This window comes from Zosterops lateralis (genome assembly GCF_965231275.1).
Source record: "Zosterops lateralis genome assembly, chromosome: 4".
Classification (NCBI taxonomy): Eukaryota; Metazoa; Chordata; class Aves; order Passeriformes; family Zosteropidae; genus Zosterops; species Zosterops lateralis.
Window position 1 is genome coordinate 64,058,991 of NC_139765.1, and position 22,301 is coordinate 64,081,291.

Here is a 22,301-nt window from a genome sequence, read left to right on the forward strand (position 1 = left end):
AGAAAGGCCTTTCACCTTTCCCTACAACCTTCTGCCATGGCTATGAAAGTTCCTAGGTTTGCAAGAAACTACATCATTTAAACGCAGGATAAGAAACTTCAAAATTACTTAAATAGTAAACTGTTTAACAGAATTTAAAGATTTTCTTTTCATTTATATTCAAGAGATATATATTGAACCTTACCTTAAGTATAGAGAGAATATAAATTACTGTGAAAATGACTGTTCTAAATTTCAATTTTCAACATTTCAATAATTTTCAATATTTCATTAGACTAACTGAAAAATGCCCAGTAAGTTTTCAGTCCTGCCTCAGTTTGCTTTACTTTGATAGACATGTGAGCATCTCCCTCTAGTGGTTTTCAGAAAAATGTTGATCAGGACCCCCTTCAGCCACACATTTTTTGCTCTTTAGCTCAGCAGTTCTTTTGCAGATGTGTCACTTACACAGTAACTCATAACACAGTCCCACACCACCAAAAGCAGCACAGTCTAATTGCCAAGGCTTAAGTTGTAAACCCCAGAGTCTGCACTTGGTCTTACAGGAACTTCGGTAGTTAATTAGAAGAAAAACGTCACCTGCTGTAATCAGGCAATTCATATGTTTGGGTTACCAAAAATTAAGAAGTAAAAAAAAATAATATTTTATTGAATTCCTACTTTAAACAAATTGATGCACACCATTATCTTCCATCATTAACTGTTGTGTTCATTTGAATGCAGTGAAAACTCCTTACTCTTCTCAATAGCAACACTCACACATCACACTCATCCTTGCCACACCGAAGTAAAGCTTTACTTTCACAGGTATGATGTTTCTTCTGTTTGTATCTTTATTTGTCTCCATGAAAAAAAAAATTCTTCTTCTGTTCATTTTAACAAGGACAAGGAAAAAATGCTTAGAAGTGAAGGATACAGACTCAGCTGGTACATGTGCAATCTCAAAGAGCCAACCATAAAAACCCAATAGGTTCCCTCGTCTTTGTATGTTCGGTGGGAGAGGCCCTCATGTTTAATAATTGTGATTTATAAGGATACAGACAGGTTTTTGAGTATTTAATTTCCCTTAATATTGTAACAGTAATTTACTCCAGATTGTTGCTTTTGGGACTCGCTTCATTCTCTTTTCTGCTGTATGCTCAGTAAGTAAAAAAGTCTGCTAATTTTTTAAGCCAAGAACAAAACAAAAAATTAGAGAAAGTAACTGACCATCCACACCACATGAAAACTTGCAGAAAAATGAAGATAGGAGCGGACGTCATGGCAGAGGCACGACTCGTTGTGCATATAGGCTGATCCTATTAATAACGGGCAAAGTAGCAAGTAGAGGAAAGGAAAGAAAACACAGAAAAAAAGACATACAAGATGAGATATCATGCAGATTGCTGGCAGTTAGCAGAGTTAATGTGAAAGCATCCACCCAAGAGCAAGAGATTCACAGCAAATTTTGCAAATAAACTTAACCAAAACAATCCACTGTTACAAAAGACGTGACTTACACACTGATCAGCACATCAAGCTAGTGAGCAAGAGTTGTACTTTCACACACAATCATATTGGGATGGTTTGGATTATTTACAATGGCTCGATAGCTTCTGGATGAGTTTTCAACTTTATTTTATCTTTTTTGACCAGTAAGAAAACTTCCTGTTTTAAAATAAAATTTAGTTACTAGAAAAATGCGTTGAATACCAATTCTCTAAACTCTTTAAATACTACTGACATCTCAGTAACTGTGCCTCATTACAAGAAAAGCAGAGAACATACCAGAACAAATTTTGGTATACAGCAGTTATAGCCAACTAAGTACACTGATTTGGGACAACTTTCCACTGCAGAAATTGCATGAGGCATTAAAAATGCATTTTAAAAGTATTTATTGTATCTAATGCCAGGCACTTTCTTGTTCAGCACTTTTTGTCTTGAAATTTATTCTGAACAACTTGAATGCAGCATAATCTCTTTAGTATCTTTGAAAGGTAACATAGAAAGAATATTAAAAATAATTTAGCTATGTGGCAGGCTTATAATTTTTCTCTTTCAAAACTAATGCATTCAACACAGAAGTACCAGACAGCAGAGTTTTGGTGATTTCAGTAAAGCAATGCAGTTTTAAACCTGCTAAGAACTGACCTAGGGCCAGTACAATTTGCAGAATTAGAAACAACATCCTAAAAACACACATAACATTTTTAATAATTTATCAGTACTTTAAATAATATTTGGAAACATTATTGTAAAAATACTACTTCTAATCCAAGAATATTGACTACTCGTGCAAGCCATTGAAAAACTGAAATTAGCAGCACCATACAGTGACCAACAATTTTATGCTCACTGATGATATTTTAGTGGGCATCATGTGTGAAAGTGCAATGGTTATAGGAAAGGCAGATAAGAAAGCAGCTGTTAAGTTTATGTTAATTGAAATAAAGTGGCTATGGTCTAGAATGAACAGTATGTTTAGTGATAAAAAGGTTACCAGGCACCAATGTACATTTAAACATAGTTTTCACTGATTGTCTAAAGCTGCTCTACAATTTTTTATGAAGATAGTCTTAAAGTTTTACAACTTCAATTTTACCTGTTTGGCTTCATCAAAACAGATTTCAGGACCCTTTCTGTATCTAGGTTGCTTGACCATTTCACATGGATTTGGGCCTTCATCTGTTTCTCTGGTTAAGGAGTGTCATGGTTTTTCATGCATTGTACATGAGCAGGTTCCACATTCTGTTTTTATTTTCACAGCAGGAGAGAAGATTCATGCTAATTCAGATAGTGCTGAAATAAACATCAATAGTCACAGTTTCTTGTTTAAATTTGAGAAAACCATTTAGATAAATAAAAATGAAATACCTTTTCTTTTTTACATTGTTATAATAAAACAAATATCCTGCACAAGTTTTCAGAATATTTTCAGAACCATAAATGGAAATAAAATAAAAACATTAGTTCCTTTAACCTTTTCTGTATTGCTTTTTTTATCATTGCATAAATATTTCAGAAAATATTTCATAAAGCAGTAAATTTTCAATGGTGTTGATTAGTTATAGTTTAAGTTACCACCGAGTTACTCTGCTATGATGAAGATACACAGTAAAAGCAAGGAAACTTGTTTGGAAAAGTAATGTCATATACAGGTTGAACATAGCAGTGAAACTACTGGGTCTATTATGGGTACACTTATATTACCCCTAAAACAGAAAAGATCACACAACTTTGTAGTAAATGACAAGAGAACTGCTGAGATCCCATTAGCATTTCAGTGATGAAAGCAGACAGAAAATGCTGTCCATACTACCAGCAGAACCGCAGGGGAGAAAGGGGAGCAGTGACATGCTATTAATTAGCTAACTGAATATACGAGGTACTGCTTTAGCTCACAAATCTGAAATCTGTAATTGCTGGTGTTAATGTGTACTTCACACTGCACTTCAGATGTGCCACTGGCTAATGAGAGGCACAAGTCATTACAGCAGACTTGAAAGGCATAGATATGGCAAGCTGCAAAACAGCCTTCTGGTGAAAACTGTTTATATTACCATTTAATATGTTGAGCTTTTTTTATCCTGCTCCAGATAGTTCACATATTAAAGCTATTAAAAGAATCAAGTGCCAGAACTTATCTTAGTAGCTCTAATTTACACCTGAAGCAACCCTGTTCATGCACTACCATGGAGTAGTACAGCAGATTCAGTGCAACAAGTGGAGAGGCCAAAGGGAAGAGAAAGCAAGATGATGGGGAATTTATTTCTACAGGTCTGCATCTGCCTTCATTCAGATGTTGCCAGACTCATCTCCCCTCTTCACTGCTCTGGCTCAACTGAAAGGGAAGTTGAAACATGAAAATATTCTAAGAGACTGTGCATAAGCAAAGCTGTACCAGCCAAAAGGAAGCAAAGTATAATAATAATCATCTAAATAGCACCCAAAGGTCATTTTGTCTGCTTGGGTGATGTTATGCTACATCTGCATTTTACTATGTACCTTAGTTACAGAAAAGAGGGAATAGCAGCTTAGTACTGCATAGTTGAATAAAAATAAAATAGTTCCTTTAGTCAATATAAGCCCACCCAGCTGTTCTGACTGCCATTTGAGGTCATTTACTGCTTTCTAGTAGTTTTGGGCTCCGCAGAGAAATGCAAGTCATGTGCCCTTTCCCATCCATCATGCGTCATTTTCTATAGTGAGCGCTGTCTGTAAATTCAGACAGTGGAAGTAGTTAATCAAACTGTCATGGACTGAAGCCAATTAGAATATTAGGCTGTGTTTACATAGTTCTGTGATGACACCCCAATGTAACTTCCTTTTCAGCCCAAGCGTAGATGGAATTCCAGTTTTATTAATGTGGCAATGAATGCATTGCTTGTGCCAAAGAAACACAGTCATCTGTACCACCATCTGCTTTTCTTTCAGGAGTGGGAGAGGCTGTCTCCACTAACTTCCTGATGAGGACAGAGGTATTACTAATTGTTTTCCCTGTTCTGTCACAGTAATCCAAATTACGGCTTGATTTAGCACTTCTGGCATGCTGTCCTCAAGCCTACGTAGAAGAGAATGTCTAAGGTGAATTTCTCCTGACCTAGAATGTATTTGTTGGTTCTATGTACTTTCATCACCATCACCTACAGGTGTCTACTGCCCTGAACAGGCTAAAGCAGAAAGATTGGCATGAAGGTGGTTGTAAATTAAAACAGACTTTCACACGCTTTTAACTTCAATACTTGTGTTGCAAGAAATCTGTCTAGCATGTAAAACACCTACGTCTCCAGCCAGCTCTGAAGAAATTCTATGCAGCTGGCTGAACTCTAGCCTTTGATGGCTAATGCAGTTACCACAAGAAGCAAGCTCATCTTTGACAGTGAGCACACACTAAAATGCCTTCCTCAACTAACCAACAGTGCAGCATATCAACTTTTCATGACCGTACACTCCTATCCTGGCCTTTTTTTGTTATTTCTCTAGACAGATATCCTTTTCTTTTCTAAAGATTGAACAAACCCAGGACACTCACTTTCCTTGCTTGTGCTTTTAGATGCCAACCTCCCTGGCTGCCCTTCAGTAGACTTCCTCCTGTATGCCAGTGTGGTCCTGGGAAGCACACAGCACTCCAGATGTGGTCTCACCAGGGCTGAAGAGTTGGGATGGATCAGTTCTCCTAGTCTGCTGACTACACTCTTGCTGCCATAGCCCAGGATGTGACCAGCCCACTTTTCTGCAAGGCACAGTGCCAACTCACGGTCAACTTCTTGCCCACCATGAGCCTCCAGCTCTTTTCTGCAAATCTTTCTGTCAGTTTGTCCCTAGCCTGTCCAGATGTGCAATTATTCAGTCCTGGGCCCAAGACTTCGCATTTGCTTTTTTGAAACTTCATTAAGTTCCTGTGAGCCCATTTCTGTCTAAATTCTCACAAATAAAAGCTTTGCTTTCTACCTCAATGACTGCTGCTTCACATCATTTGTGATATCATCCACACATACCTGATACTTCAAGTATTCCAGTGGCAACCATGGTAATAATGTAGATAATTACCATGATTGGGTCATTTCTCCCCAAATATACTCCAGTATCCCATAGCCAAAAATCAATCCACACTACTAAATAACATGATTTTTAAAGGATACCCGGCTTCTCTGCTTGCATCAGTGGCTTTGGGTCACAGGAACGGCATAGCAGTTGGCTGTCACTAATAATGAACACTAGATTGGTGTTTGAAATCTTCTCTGCATGATAAAGTCTGGAAAAAAAGCCAACAAAAACCTGTGTCTAAATGAAGCAAGGAAAATCGTGTTTGAGAAGGACACACAGTATTGGAATAAAATAATCCAGCTTCATATATTTAGTCTGCCTGCTCCTGCTTATCTTTTTCATTAGCAAACAGTAAGAAACATTTATAATGAATTTTGTAATGTTTTTGACATTTCCATCGTACCCTCTTTCAACTAGACTTGTTAGTGGAAAAAATGGAAAAGAGCATAAAATAACTTTAATTGAATTAATAACTAACTCTGTACAGCTACCACAGTAGCTGTACTGAAAAATAACATCAGTTCAGCATCAATTAACACTGGAAAAAACCCCAAGCACAAAAACAAACAAACAAAACCCCAAAACATAAACCTGTCTGTAAGAAAGGTGACAGAGAAGCATAGGATATGCATGTCATGTATTGGATATGTATTTGTTGTATTTTCATGTCCATATAATTCTGCAAAAGGTCTTTAAGTTAGTAGGGTCATTTTCAGTTTATAAATAAACCCAACATATACTAGCAACATGGAGGAGGAAATACAGAAGTAGAAAAAAATTAGTGTTTTGGCTGTCTTCATCATTCTCCAAAACTCTCTCTCCTTCTTTCCTGGCTTGAAACATTGTCTTTCTTTTGTTTGAAATCTGGTTATTAATTCTGATTTCTAAGATGTTTTCAGAAGCTCAAAATGTATGCAAAACCCCATCAGGCTCTTGTGTGAAACAGAGATCTAGGTCGAAGATGCTATGTTTCTGAAGTATATTTTTTTTTCACATATCATTAAATATCATCTTCAATAGCCCTCCTTATGGTGTCTGAAGAGTACTTCTTTTAATTAAAAAAAATACCATCGTTTGCTTTATAAGACTCATGGCTCTTAAACCATGAGCACTATCAACTATAAGATAAATTGGAAGATAAATTGCATAATCTTCTTGACCGTCAAAAAATCTGATACATAACCAGATTAGAGAAGATCATATCCCTTGGGATATTGCAGAATGTTTTTAAGTTGACATAATAAATTAAAAGAAAACAAATTGTGACAGAGATAAAAAATACAATTTTCATGAAGCACAGACTATAAAACAAAAAACTGACTAAAGCATTTCTCCAATTCCTTAATAATTAAAACTAAAATTAATTCTAAACAAATGAAAAGAGAATGTAATTTGCCTGCCTCTATTCTTCTCTATACTGCTTATGTGAGTTTGGTGAAATTAATCCAAAATATATTTTTGCTTCTTATATTAGTGTCCCTATCTTTTGTAAAATAAATAAAAATCCCAAAATTATTACTTTTACTGAAGAAATTTTACCTGGAGCAGTTTATACAGTCTACAATCCCACCAAAGGATTTATCATTGTTTTCAAAGAAATATTGAGTTTGCTCAGTGATACAGCTTGTTTTAGGCAGGGCAGCACCGAAATCATCATCTTCCATATCAGCTGGTATAAAAGAAATAAATAAATGAACAAACAAAGAAATGAACAAACATTTTAAAGTCAAAGACATAATGGGGAAACCCAAACTTGTCCCCTGGCCTACATTCTTACCTTCTACTTCACTCAAAGTTGACTCTTTAACATTTTTTTGCCTTACCTGCTTCAAGGAACCGTGGAAAAGTCAAGCTCAAAAACAGCTGCTGTAAGATAGACCTGAACACAGAAAGACAATATATTTATTTTTAAAGGTTCATTTTCTTCTTCGTATTTAAATGGATAGATAAAAACTATTCAAATATAAGTTATTAAAAAAAATTTTTAGGGTTTTGCCAGTTATCGAATCTGTGTTTCTTTAAACCTTCCAGTTTGACTCTTGCAGGTCTTTCACACTAATCTTTTATTCTACTGTTCAGGTTTGCTGTAATGTGTGCCCACAACTCACATAATGGAAATGTTATCACACCATCCATGCCCTCCTTTTATACCTCTGTGGGAGGTGGAAGAGGCATGTTGGTGTTTCTCTACAACTTAAAGCAACTGAACCCCTTTTTTAACACACTCAGAGAAAATGCTCCTGAATTAGATACTTTACACTTGTTAAGGTTCATTAAATTTCTAAGACGGAGATCAATGCTGGAATATTATATTATAAAAACAATTACTGTAACAGTTGAGTTTTAAAATCATCTCTGTTCTCACTGTTGAGGTACGGACTACATTTCCTCCTACATGCTGCCAAAATATTTTAGCTTAAAGAACGCCATTTATTTATTTATTTATTTTCTTCACTGATGATGGCATTTTTTCCAATTTTATTTACGTTTTCCTCTACCAGCCCATCAAAACAGGAACTGCAACATGTATATTCTCTGCCTCCCTGCCTCTCCTTAACCTTCCTAGAGTTGCATTTTCCAGTGGTCAAGTTTTAGGCCTGCTTCTACCCATAAATATGACCAATCTCTTCTCATCTCATTCTATTCTAACACTTGTTCTGCAGAGACAAGAGGCTGTATAACTTCATTCAACCTGAAAGGTTTTTTTTCTCCTTTTCTAGTGTGATTCCTGTGTGAAGAAACTGAATACGCCCGTCACCTTCCCCCTGGAGGCATTCCCTGAAGGAGTTCTGGATTCATATCCATGACTCTGTGCTTTGAATCATCACAGAGAGAGCACAGAGCACTTATGGGTGAGAAGAGACCTGATTCTATTCAATAGTGATGCAATTTGCTGACAGAAAACAGTAATCCTTTTTAACGGCTTACTTCAGAGTTTACAGGGAACTGAACAAAAAAGGCCTGGGAAAACTACTAAATCTCCTGACTTAAAGGAGCACAAAGGAGAAATGATACATACTCTCTTAATCAAATGCTGATGTAACCCACATAAATTTTGAAAATGATCACTCACACCTTTATACCACATTTTTTTGCCTGAAACACTATAGCTTTCTTTAATAACCTGGTTTCTCTTATTTCCCTGTACTTGCTTTTGCCAGGTGCCTCACAGAATCCATATTTTGGTCATCTCTATTCACTTTGCTTGCTTAATGGCCCTCTCTGCCTGCTTCTGACCTAGATTCCATTAAAAACATGGCCATAGTAAAGTACTTTAATGTTGTGCTTTCAAGTTAAACATCACACAAAATAAACCTCAGGTCTAAATTGAGACCAGACTGCTGAGTCTGATTTGAACACTGATAAACTGAAGTTTCTCTGTTTGAAAAGAACTCAAGTTTCTCTTCTGGATTATTGCCCATCTTCAATTTTTGAGGCTTGCTGTTGTCCAAGAAAACCAAGATTATTTCTCTTCCTGTTAACTAAATGTAACCAACAATAAAAAACAACATACAGTCTTCATAGTGCTTCTGTGAGAAAATTACTATATGGTTTTTCAGCTGCTACATATTTTAAGTCTTAGCTTCATAAAGGAGATGATTTATTCCAGTTTGGAAATTATCATTAGGGAAAAAAAAAAAGAAGAAAAAAAAAAAAGAAGAAAAAAAAAAAAAAAAAGATATGATGAAGCTTTAGAAAAAGGACCAATCTCCAAGGGTGCAATTCACACCACAGCAAAAGCACCACACCACTGCCAATTACTTTTCCCAGTGCAGTGCTGAGGGAAGTAGCTGATGAGAATGTCAATCAGCATGGCTCTGAAAAAGGGAAAATACCCCACCTGAGTACTGTGTCAGCTCTGGAGTCCTCAGCACAGAAAAACATGGGCCTGTAAGTGGGTCCAGACAAAGGCCACAAAAATGATCAGAGGAATGGAGTACTTTGCCATAAGGAAAGGCTGAGAGAGTTGGGGTTCAGTCTAAATAAAAGGAGGCTCCCAGGAGAATTTATTGTGGCCTTTCAGTACTTAAAGGGAGTTTTTAAGAAAGATGAGGGCAAACGTTATAGCAGGGCCTGTTCCAATAGGATGAGGGGTGATAGTTTTAAACTAAAAAAGGGAAGATGCAGACTAGATACAAGGAAAATATTTTTTACAATGAGAATAGTGAAACACCGGCACAGGTTGCCTAGAGATGTGGAGATGTCCCATCCCTGGGAACATTCAAGGTCAGGTGGGATGGACCTCTGAGGAACTTGAAGATATTGAAGATGTGCCTGCTCATTGTAGGGGAAGTTGGACTGGATGACCTTTAAAGATCCCTTACAACCCAAATGATTCTATGATTCATGTGTTTCATAAAATGATTCACTGAAAAGAAAACATTGATTTTCCTAAGACCTCTTGCTAGAAAAAGGTGAAGATGGTATTCTGAAATAGGGAACCCAGTGATCAATAATTCAAAATGTGGTAATTTAGGCTTCACAACTGCCTATCATATTTAATCCAAACTCTGCTTCCTGAAGCTGATTTTGTAGTCAGAACACACAATCACAAAACCTGGCAAGAACAATTTTGAATTGAACTGTTGACAAAACAATCATGTTTGGAGACATAGCTAAGAATTTTCGTAACGAGAAACTGCAGAAACAAAGGGTCAAGAGAACATTTATGGAGGAAAAAATCCAAACCAAATGGAGTTTCAACCTACTGAATAATTATAGTTTGGATATAGAGATTTCCTATACACTCACCAGGCTGCTGCTGAAGCCCACCATCCAAGTTGCAAAATATCTGTTATTGTAGGCTGGGAAAAGAAACAAAACAGAAGAGGTTATTTTATTTGTATAAACACGTGCAGACTTCCAATGGATTGTCAGCCACTGCACATAGGACTACTGACCACATAAGCAGAACGAAGTCCAGCTCCTTGCTTTGGTTCTTCTTCAGGATCACAGACTGACTGATAGTCATAAGACTTGTTAAAGGCATACAGGGACATGTTAATCAGGTTTCTCATCAGGCCAGGATCAATTTCACCAAAGAATCTTCCAATCTGATCGGGGGGCAATACAGAGAGGGAAGGTAAAACACTTTCAAGTATTTTTTGCGTAACAAAGTGCACAGTTATAAATACCCCAATTAGACAGTAACTGTTAAATGCAGTATCAATGAGATACTGCCTGGGCCAGAGCAAGAATATGAGAAAGAAGGTGTGTGGATAACATACTACTTGTCCTCACTATCTGAAGTCCATTGGCAGCCTACCAGCCTAATGGCAAAGCACAAAGAAAGCAACTTGGTAGCACGTTTGGCATCTCCATCTATAAAGACAACTGTAAAAATGACTAACAACCCTCCTAGAATTTCTGATCCAGCAATATTTTTGTGATTCAAAAATGTTATCTTTAGAGTAAGTTGAGAGTTAAATGCTTTTTTTTCTCTCTCTCTCTCTTTAAACTTCTTCCTGTTGGTTTTCATGTTCTGTTCTTAAGGAATATACATACCTGTTGTGTATATTCATCTCGATTGGACATCAAGAGAAATCCACCATCATCCAGGATAACACAGTCCACATGCTATTTTAAGAAAGTGAAATATGTTTTACAGAAAAGATTTGTCAATAGAACACTCTGTAAGATTTGTCAATACAACACTCTGTTAGAAACTACTTATTTTTTTTAAGACATCAGAAGTATCTTCAAATCACAAACCCATAGCCAAGGGCCAAATTTAAGTTATAATAATTAGCATTATCAGTATAATAAAAGTTTGAACAGATCAAAGGCTTATTTGTGGCTTAATTTCATAGAAGTTGTTTTGCAAATTCTCATTTGCTCAATACTTTGTTAGTTCCAAGACTGCTATATCCTTATTAAATCTGATTATAATTGGAACTCAGTTCATAATAAGGGGCTACAACTTCTCATGTTCTTCAGCTGTGTTGAAAGTACTTTTCCACTTGCAGCTTTCAATGGTAAAAATCTTAAGGGCAGGCTCCCAGCTTGCTAGGCATGATCATTTTCATCTGCCAAGGACTGTAGTGGGATTATTCCAGGTGTCAGGTGCAGGAATGGGAAACCCACTGATTCCGCATGGTTTGCACTTTGTAAAAGATCCTTGTAGCCAGAGACTGGAGAGATAGCACTGAGGTCAAATAGATAACTCCCCACAGTACCTTTTCTGCTGTAATTCTTGTATTTAATGATCTTCACATTCCTCAAAAGAACTCAGAAGATCTGAGCACAAGGAAGCTTTTAGGCACATGGCAGAACTTGATATGGTGACAGTCCCTGGATCTGTGCTCTCCTGAGTGCCAGTAGAGCTATGGGGTCCCCTATACCTGATTGTGCTGGGAACCAGTGACTGTGGAGAGGCACATTATGGACTCTGGTGCTTCTAAATTTGCATTTACCCTTCTCTGAGGTACTTTTTTTTTTTTAGAATTTTAAAAATTATTGGTTTTTTTTCTCAAGATTTGTCTCTTCTTTGCAAATTACTGTTATATTTTTATCTCATTTTTCTTCACATCATTCTCTATTGCTTTTCCTGTATATTTTTCTTTACATTTGTTCACATAACTTCATCATCATAACCACTTCACCTACTTTTATGCCCTCTTTCCTCCCTTCCCCTCCTAACCTCCATCTTTCTCAAGACACAAACAACAAATCCCTGTTTTCTGTAAAATTAACACTCAAATAATAATGATAGAATCTGTCTTAGATAGATCTAGAGGGAATGAGTGAATTTCAATACTCTTTCAGATATGCATAAACTGAACATTTTCTTACCATACTATTTTTTTCACAGCCACAGATTTCACTGTTGCACTAAAAAACAGAAGTGGGGTAATTGTCACAAAAATGTTACAAAATAAACTGTATTTTGCAGTTATATTAATCATTCAAGAAAAGAACAAACAAATTCTATTTTCAGTAGCTGTATACAAATTTAAATTAATTTTGAGCGTGTGTTATTTATCAGAAATATCTCTCTGAACAACCTGTATTCAGTAATTATCAACAGCACAATCTTGACTACCTTTCCCAAAGACTGATACAGCTCCCTCTACAAGTATCCTCAATATAGATAATAATTTGGAGCACTTGTCAGGATGTCAGTGTTGTGAGCGTGAAATAAAACAGAAAGAATAGGAACATTTCCATGTGCTTGGAATTTGGAAGGAAAGCCTTCAAAAGTATCTCTTTAGACCATGAAAAGCTTCAAAGCATGGGAATCCTATATGATTAAAGGAAACCCATCAACTCAGCTGGCTTTTATGGCTTTGAGTCCTAACGTGTTTTTCTCATGTTCTTGCAGTATGTGTACACATACACACACAACTGTGTCCTTGCATTACATCCTCAGTAAAACAACTACCAGGTGATGCTGGAGTCAACAGCATTCTTTCTGAAATATCCATCCTACTTTCCATTTTCCCTTGTTTACTTTTCTCCTTAACTGTTCTCACACTTAGGCAATGCATTTGCCTCCCCACTGAACTACAGCTCCAATACCTAAACCAGCCAGACTCTTTTACTGATTCCCTAAATACACAACAAACCAAGCAAAATTGCCTCACCCAATAAGAAGCTTATGTTCTATGAATCTCTTAATTTTGTGCCTTTCCTTTCACAATTCACTATCAGTTCATTTTCTCTTTAATTTAACCTTTCCTCCTTCCCATTTACATTTCAGATGTACTACACGTAAGATATATGGAACGAAATGGTTAAGCACCTATTTCATTAAGTTCTGCTAAAATGCTGTGATGTTGGTTGCAATACAAATCCTTACTATTCACTGCTTACCCATCCTGGATATTAAATAAAAACAGATTCACCAACTGTTTTTGCAGATTTTATTTGCTGCTAGAGCATAGTCTTACTACTAGCTAGAATAAGTCATTTTTCTTTGTCTCTATCCATGTTTTATAATTATGAAAGCAAGACACGTACAAGATACAGCCTATTTCAACATAGATTTATTTTCTGCATTTGGATGATTTAAATACAACAACTACTTGGCAACTATTCATCAGTGTGACTCTGGCACATAGAGACAGTAAACCTATTTGCATCTGAAGCTTTGAGAAATGCAAATAAAGTTCAAAAAAGACTTGGTCAATTGCTTACCAGGCTCTTGATTGTGGTTTTTGTGAAATTTTCCATCCAGCTGGTTGCATCAATTTTTATTCCAACAACTAACAAGAAATACATGAAAGTCTCTTTTAGTAAAATGAAGGGAAAAAAAGGTAACTTTATAATCCTAAAAAAAGTGGTGGGGGGGTAAATTATAATGACATCTAAATCATTGAACTGGAGAAGGATAAAATACGAGTTTTGTTCAGTTGTCCAATCACCAACATTGTTCATGAGACCAATAAATTAAACACTTACTCAAATGCGAACAGATTTCCACTAGAAAGATTAAAACTGTCTCAGAGAAAATGAAGTTATTATAAAGTGAAATTCCTTTGAAATTTCAATTAAATTTCCAATTCACTGTTGAGCAACAACTAAATAACTGAAGTACTTTGAGTTTCAGCACCACTCTATCTTACCTGCTGGTTTCAGAAGCTTCCCATCAACTTCTATTTCCACAGCCTTGCTTACCATAATACCTGATTCATAGCTATTGGCACCACTTTCTGACAGTATAGAAGAGGAAAAAAAAAAAAAAGCAAAAAAAGAAGTTAGGGTGACATAAAAGCCTCTTCCTCTGAAACCTAAATCTATTATTATTCAAATACCAGAATGATTTTAAAAAATCCATCCCCAGAAAGCATTGACCCAGTATTGTTACACATTTATCACCTGTGATAGCTCAGATAAATAACACTGGCATGACTAAGAAATATTTGCCTTTGCTTTTCTCCTTTTTATTCCCCATTTGACTGCTTCATAAACTTACTGTAGCCTTTTCTTCAGCAAACAGAGTCATAAATACCTGTACACATATGAGCAGCTCTGTTAAAACCAGGATCAAAGCCAAAGATTTTATCCTGATGTTGCCTGTGTGGTTTTCAGTGCAGGGTATATTGACACCACTCATTAATGCACAGTTCTGGCTCTGACAGACTACAAACTGTTTTCAACACTACTTAGTATGAAAAGGCAAGTTAAAAGTACATTCCCCAGAGCTGTTTGAGGAGCAACAAAGGCTTCAGAGAATTTTGTTGATTACCATCTTTATATTTTACTGAGAAAAAAAATGCAATAAATCATTATGATATAACAGCAATGAAGGATCCCATAGGTTTAAGAGAGGAGTATGCCATTTGTGGTAGCATCTCCTTTTCTACAAACTTGAGAAATAATAACATCAATAATGAGCACTTGCTTTTGTTCTCATATAGGTTTTAAATATCACAACATCTTGGACCAACTGGTTTTGGTGAATAAGTGCAATTGTAAATAGAATTCAAAAGTGAAGTTTAAACTAAGTAGTGGTGCAGTGGATGGAGTTATGGCCTCTGTACCCTTATGCCTGATCCCCCAAGTCAATGCTGGGGCTGCAGAGACAGCACACAGAACTCAGTTCTATTAAGGATTTAGGTAGAGTTATTGTCTATGAGTGCAATTTTATTTATCTTTCTGTTAAAATAATTCTGCCAAAGTATCTCTGTAAAACAGTGTTTTAATACACTGAATGAACACCAGTACTCTGTGTGTTTCCACTTAGGTTGATTCTGAGCACACAGAGCCTCCAGAGTAGCTGACAAATAATGATGACCTTGTTTAATGCCTCCTGGTGTTTTCCTTAAAAATGGGTATTACCCCAAGATTTTCCTTATGAAGTATCACACTTGAATCTTTTGTCAGTGACCCCACCTGGTATAGGAAACTTCCACTTACATTGGACTAGCCAGCTCTGACATTTCTAAACTGTGATGACTTACTGTTGTAGTACGGAGCTGTGAAAATATAGTTGTCATTATCTAAACTCCTCTTATAGAAGCTGACTTCGTAGGTTTCAGCATTTTCCATCCAATCTTCTCCTGCCCTAAAAAAAAAAAAAAAAAAAAAAAAAAAAGGGGGATCAAAAAGGGACAGTTTAGAGTCTCATTAAAGCTGTGATGCAGATTGTTTTCTTTCAGTGTTTCACAGTTGGAAAAAATGTGAAGAAAATATTCATTCTTATAGTCCCCAGGCTCTGTCAGTTTGCACTGGTTGAAAGACAGGTTGTAATCATTAGAAAAAAAAACAACAAACAAACATTGGAAAAAAAGAATTAGTGTTCTTGGAAAAGCACTAATTTAGTCTCATCACTTTAAGATTTGTTGTGACAAACACAACTGCAACACTACTTACAACAAAATCTAAATGAACCTTTACAGCCCATGCTATGCTTTAAGCTTAATCCCAGAAGATTTAATATCATTAATAATCCCCAAATAGGAAAGAAACTCACTTGGGGAGTAAAATTCATTGCCATTTTCATATTTTGAGGACACACAGAATAACCTAAGAAAATAGATAAATTTACCAGTAAGTCTGTACTGGTGCCCTCACTATTCCCAGTAACTCATGGGAGTGTGTCTGTTTTATTGTATTTAAAATTTCACATTCCCTTTTTGTCCTCTGAAAATGATACATTTTTCTCTCTAGAAGTCCCTGGAACTTTAGGTCTGACCTTAGTCTAAAAAAAAAAAATAAATAAATCACCCACTGCTTTCCAGTACTTGCAGCCTGCCAAACAACAGAGGCTTGGGAGTAATTAGGAATTAGCATTGCCACACTGCTACTACAAAGGCATTGTTTTTATGGCTATTCTACACTGATTAGAAACTTGGATTACAAGGGCCTGTCATGAAAATAATGGGACAGATTAGTTTCAAGCAGTGCACAGGTGACATTCCATTAATTCCATTAATTTCATAGCTATCAGTAGATATTAGACCCTAGGAGACTGTAGCATTTCATTCAATAAAGCCACTCTTTAACAGTCCACCCTTTCAGGCTTCAAAATTACCATATTATATTATTTTGTAATAATTCTTACCTTTTGGGGAACACTCTAGTGATTCCACCATCTGTAACAACAAATTGTGCAACAACTCCATCGCTATAAATAAAAAAAAGATTTAAAATGAAAACTGACTGAAATTTTCACAAATTCCTATGTCAAGGGTTGCCATTAAAGTACTAAATACCTATTCTCTGTAACATTAACTGCATATTTGTATATACACACAGATGTATAAGATTTTGTTTTCAAACTCTGAAATGCATAAAAAAATCACAATCAATAAAAAGAATACTTACAGAGACAGTTTACTCCAATACTTTTGGGCAAGTTCATTCGTAAATCCTGCATCCAGCAAAACTCTAATGACCATATCAGTATTACCTATTAAAAGAGTCAAAATGTAAGTAATCTGAAACCATATGAAATGGAGTTTCAATGAAAGTCTAAAAGGAAATTTTGAGTTGTCAAGCAGCTCCAGCCACAAAAATTGTGGTGGTTAATATTAGACATTCTGCCTAACTTCAAATTATGTCATGTAATTAGAATCAAATAGGTGCTCTCACACTGTTGAGTTCACTTAAATATTTCCTTTTTAACCACTTTTCTTTCTATTCTTGTGTCACAGGAATAAAGAAGTTGATAAGGGTATAGGCCCCAGTTTTGCAAAGCTCCTAAATCTGAAAATTAACCTATTTTTAAAGCATATGTCCATTAAAACACTTCTTATCTCAGTTGATGCAAAGAAACAACAATTCCTAATGAAATTCAGCTACATTATAAATATATTTAGATTGATTAAGTGCCAGGCTCACAAATAAAACACCATTTGTCATCTAAAAATGGATACAGGGAAATAAACTAATTTTGAATCAGTAGCTTATACAAAGATAGAGATGCCATGTTTAAATTTTTTTGAAAAGACGGTTTGAAGTCAGTGCTTCTCAACCATCTTTATCAGCAACACTTAAGAAGAGTTACTGAAGATTATTTCAGTGTGGGGATTTTACTCGTTATTCCTTTTGAAAAGCATTTTTAGCTGAGATAATTTCCGTGGTCACTCAGTCCTTCAGTGAAAACTGTTTACTTATTAAGGAGACTATTTTTAAAGTAACTTAACTGTTAGGGAAATAAAAAAAAAAAAGAAAGAAAAAAAAATTGCTACATATTCCAAACTGAAATACAGCAATAAGTAAATAACATTTTGGAATAAATACTTACTAAGCACTACTGGATACTACAATATCACTAAATATGTCCTCATTATTTGCTTGTAGTGAATATTACACAATAATTTTCATTTTTTTATTAAATTTTGTTAAATTATCATTAATTCCTTTAATCACTGGAGGTGATTGTTTTAATTTCCAACACTGAGTCAAGGCATTCAAATAAAATTTTAGTCAGTCAGCAACGTGTCAATGAATAAGATCACTTTATTAAAAGAAGACCAAACACCCACACACCCACACAAAAATATCCTTTTGTGAGAAAATATCGTATACAAGTGGACGTTCCTACAATTATATGGTCTAGGAGAGAGATTCTTTCTGAATTGATCGGTTATCCCTGACAGCAACACGTCAAAAAGACTTGAGAAAAGCAAGAGAAAAAAAAAAAAAAAAAAAAAAAAAAAAAAAAAAAAAGTTATTCTGAGTATTTATAAATTATTAATAATGATAAACAGATGTGTATCTAGGTATCTAGCAAACCAAATCCCAACACTGTTGGTTTTTTTTTCTTGAGAACAAGGCTTTAACACCTTACTGATATTAATAACTCTTCATTTATTCTATACAGAGATTAAGGCCCAATCTCAAAATATGACTTAGTCCCCTCCAAAGCCCAGCTCTCACCACTGCAGCAGTTACATGGATCTGTGGTCTTAAGCTATTCAAGCCCAAGTGAGATCTCTTTAACCAATTTTTGAACCAGCAAAATAACTTCCTTTTCTTTTATTCTTGTTGTTGGTTATTTTGGTCTTGGACTTGTTTTCTGTACTTATTTTAGAATAAAATGACAGGAAAGCAGGTTGAAGATTTCATTACAAGGTTTTGGTCTGTTTGAGACTTTGGCTGTTACATTCAAGGGAAAAAATATAAGCTCCAAAATATTTGGAGTGTATTAAAATGAACCAGTTGTTATTTGATGCTTGAGCAAAATGCTGAGAGGAATTATAGAAAACACGGGAAGTGTAATGCCCTACATACATTCTTAAATAAAGCCAGAAACTTGAAAACTAATTTAACACTCTTTACCTTGGATAGAAAATCCTGACACTAGATACATTTCTACTAAAAAAAAGACCCAACCCACAAAATTTGAGCATGAACTCTCATCCATGAGAAGGTGTTTTCCTAAGGAAAAATTTCAGTGAGGCGAGGAGTGTACTTACATGATGAACTGGTTGGAGTATTTCTGTCAATAAATTCATTGAAATTTAATAGAAATTCAGTGTTGTTTTCTGTTTTTTTTACATCGCTACAGTATTCTCTGAAAAACAACAGAACATCAGTCTTCTCATACATTTTTTTTCCTTGTGCTACTAAAGCAGACAATTTAGAAGTCCAAGCAGGCTTGTACAGCTATTATGAAGTAGCTGGAACTACGGTGTCAATTGGCTGTCATTACAGTATTTAATGATTACCATATCAATTATATCAGACATTTACAGGAATATATAAAATAAGGTGTTCAAACACCTGCCTAAGCATTTGGATTGTAAGAAAAATGCATTTAAGATTTGGATTGTAAGAAAACTGCATGCATGAAATAGGGCATAGATTCCCAGAAAAAAAATGAGGAGTAGTGTAGGACATGTTAGAAGATCACAGTCTGTACACTTAAAATATCCCCAGTGAATTTAAATTGCTCCTGGGTTAAACTGTACTGGAAAGTACCTGGACTGCTGGTGAAACACAGCCACCCCATGCTCAGCTAGGGCCAGATTTATAGGGTAAGGTCCTATCCTCTGAGAAGTTTTAAATGCAATTGCATTAAGGTACAAACCACATGAACATATAAACACTCTTTGTTTTGAAATATGTAAAACCGATAAACAGTAAACTCCTGTCCCTTATATAATGTGATCAAGCCATATATCATTGGGCAATTCACTGAATAAAAGCAAGCAAAATCAAAGTCACTGGGCATTTTGGAGGCAAATACTATATGATGAGTGGTATTAAACAACTTTAATTAAAATATAAGGACTATTTGGCAATAAAGCAGTGGGCTCTTTTTTTAAAAAGAGCTTTTATATTAATTTAATTTTACACACAAAAGAAGTCTGTTCAAGTCATATGATATCTTATTACCCTTTATTTACCTTACCATAATCCAGAAATACCACAGGCAGAATTTACCTTACTATACCAATATTCCCATTTAAGCAGAGCTACATATCATACAGACTTTGTTCATGTAGGACAGTAAGTGAATTGCTGGAAGCTGCTAATTGGTACAATTAATTCTCAATAACTTCAGTCTTTCAGAAAAAAATAAATTAAACAGATAAGCTAGGATACACTTTAAAGTAGAAGGCTTTACATAAATCAATCAAAAAATTGAAATTGATCTATTAATTTAAATATAAAAATATACAGAAATTTATCAGAAAAAAAAAAAAGAATGCAGTAATTCTCAATTGATCCTAACTGAACAGCATTTCCTTAATTTATCATAACTATCTTTTAGAGTAACTTAATTTTTTGGAAGCCTTTATCATACCAGCTTTCCCTTGCATACATAATTTTAAAAGGGAAATAAGAACTGCAGAATTACACATAAACCCCCCAGGGAAATAATAAAATTAATAATTTTTAATGACTTTTTAATGATTTTTTATGTTCAATTAATTGAAAATTAACTAATACTTAAGTAATAGAGAGCTTCGAAACTCTTTTTCTTGAACTTGGGAAACATGTTGTTTTAAGTATTATGAAACCTATTTTAAAAATAGCTGTAAAGTCTTAGAAGTCAGAACCACAAGAAATGCCCAGACAGTAATAAGTTTTCCATTAAAATATCAATATTGTTTTTACAGCTTTCTGACTAATATGAGCAGAAATCAGAGGCTGCACATGCTGTTTATATTCCAGCATGAAAAAAGATTGATAATTTTTTACCAAATAAAGCTTTATTGGTCAAATCTGTATTTTCCATGTGCCATTTTTCAATAGCCAGATCAGATGCTGAAATAACATTTGTGACTGGGAAATCAACCGACCTTGGTGCTAAAAATGTATATCCAGCTTCATCAAAATGTTCAAACTTCAGTGACTCTGTAACTAAAAAGATGAAGAGTAAACACCAAGTAAATAAACTGGATTTTTTGCCATCATTTCTCTTCTTAAACTGTTTGTCTAATTTTTGCGTGCATCCATGAATTTAGAAAGAAATGTTTGAGACACTTTCCCCCTAATGAATTCTATGCTTCTCAGTATTTCACAACATAGGAAGAAATCACTTGATTATTATATACAACATACAACTGGCAACAGTAAGATAATATCCAATAATTTATTTAAGGAAGACATTTAATTATCATAGCAACATGAAAACAAATGAGAGATTTTCACTAGAAATAAACTCTGATGCAAATAAATATTTGTGAAGCTGAGTTGTTAGAACATGAAGAAAAATGCTCCTAATATTTTCTGCAATAAAATTTTAAAAACCCATCCTACTAAAAAATCATACTGTAAATACTACTTAAAAAAAAAGACTTTAATAGCTGATATCACTGAACACTGATAGGAGCAGACAAAGAAGGATTAGAGATTAGCAACATATTGAAATGTGCATGAAAATAGAAAAATACTTCACTTTTACTTTTTCCCTTTCTATTGCTATGGTACCCCATGATCATGAAGAAAATCCTGAGATGAGGAATACAGAGGAGAATATCCAGTAGGAATAGAAATACAAGTGAAAAATATCAACTGCAGTAAACAGAAGGAAATTGAGCAACAAGAATATACTTGCCCTTTTCAGATGCCACTATCCATCAGAAAGAGAAAGCAGGGAAACAGAAAAAAACAGGGTAAAGCACAAGGGGTCACAAACCAATATTTTATTCAAACAGCCCCTTGAATAAAAATATTGTACATAGATTCAAAGGTTCAATTTACACACAGCTGTAGTCTGGAAAAGAAAAGACAAACATCTCTGAAGACTGAAGAATAGGATCTTCTCAGTTATTTCTCAGTACCTTCTATACACTGTGGCTATTTCAAGGGTCTGTTTTGCAAGTTTCATTGATATAAGTGCAAAACTAGATGATCTAATCCATCAAGAGAATCATACTCTCTGCTCAAAAATTTAATTTTAAAGTACTCAGTATTGAGAAAAGCTGCAAAATAAATCACTGATTATTAAAATTTGCTATATTCTTCTTCCTATATGGGAGCAATGGTAGAAGAGAGTGATGTAGTGTTAACCAAGTCTTCTCTAAACTAACAGTATCTATGCCTCTCTGAGGTTTTCTTGTGTTTTTCAACGACATACTTGTTCTAAACTTATCATAACAACTGGATAAAGTTAAAAGGCTGTGATTGGTTCTATTTTGTGTACTACATAGACTACAGTTAAACTATATCTAATAAACAAAAAAACTTTGAATACTGACAAGTATAATTCCCAGATATCACTTTGGAATCTGTAAATGGTTTGAAATCAGTCGAATCTAAAAATGCAATTAAAACATCCACTAAAACTATTTGTAAAATGCAAAATAAAACCCTAACTGCAACCCAAACCAAACAGGGCTTTCACATTGTTCTTGCAGAGGTCATTTGCTAAA

The 22,301-nt window shown here is 35.0% G+C and overlaps 1 protein-coding gene across 3 annotated transcripts in view; it reads right to left on the bottom strand.

Moving 5' to 3' along the window:
- The window catches only part of CACNA2D1 (calcium voltage-gated channel auxiliary subunit alpha2delta 1), a 362,095-nt gene that overhangs the window by 9,816 nt on the left and 329,978 nt on the right, over positions 1-22,301 (bottom strand). For all 3 annotated transcript variants that reach the window (XM_083859087.1, XM_083859086.1, XM_083859085.1), the window contains 15 exons: positions 20,727-20,787; positions 18,894-18,991; positions 16,798-16,882; positions 16,535-16,597; positions 15,432-15,535; positions 14,094-14,180; positions 13,666-13,733; positions 12,322-12,360; positions 11,035-11,106; positions 10,431-10,583; positions 10,282-10,334; positions 7,353-7,408; positions 7,069-7,198; positions 5,625-5,737; positions 2,585-2,667 (listed from right to left, as the gene is read on the bottom strand). In XM_083859087.1, coding sequence (XP_083715213.1) covers positions 2,585-2,667; positions 5,625-5,737; positions 7,069-7,198; positions 7,353-7,408; positions 10,282-10,334; positions 10,431-10,583; positions 11,035-11,106; positions 12,322-12,360; positions 13,666-13,733; positions 14,094-14,180; positions 15,432-15,535; positions 16,535-16,597; positions 16,798-16,882; positions 18,894-18,991; positions 20,727-20,787 — 1,265 coding nt within the window. The remainder of the gene's footprint in view (positions 1-2,584; positions 2,668-5,624; positions 5,738-7,068; positions 7,199-7,352; positions 7,409-10,281; positions 10,335-10,430; positions 10,584-11,034; positions 11,107-12,321; positions 12,361-13,665; positions 13,734-14,093; positions 14,181-15,431; positions 15,536-16,534; positions 16,598-16,797; positions 16,883-18,893; positions 18,992-20,726; positions 20,788-22,301) is intronic.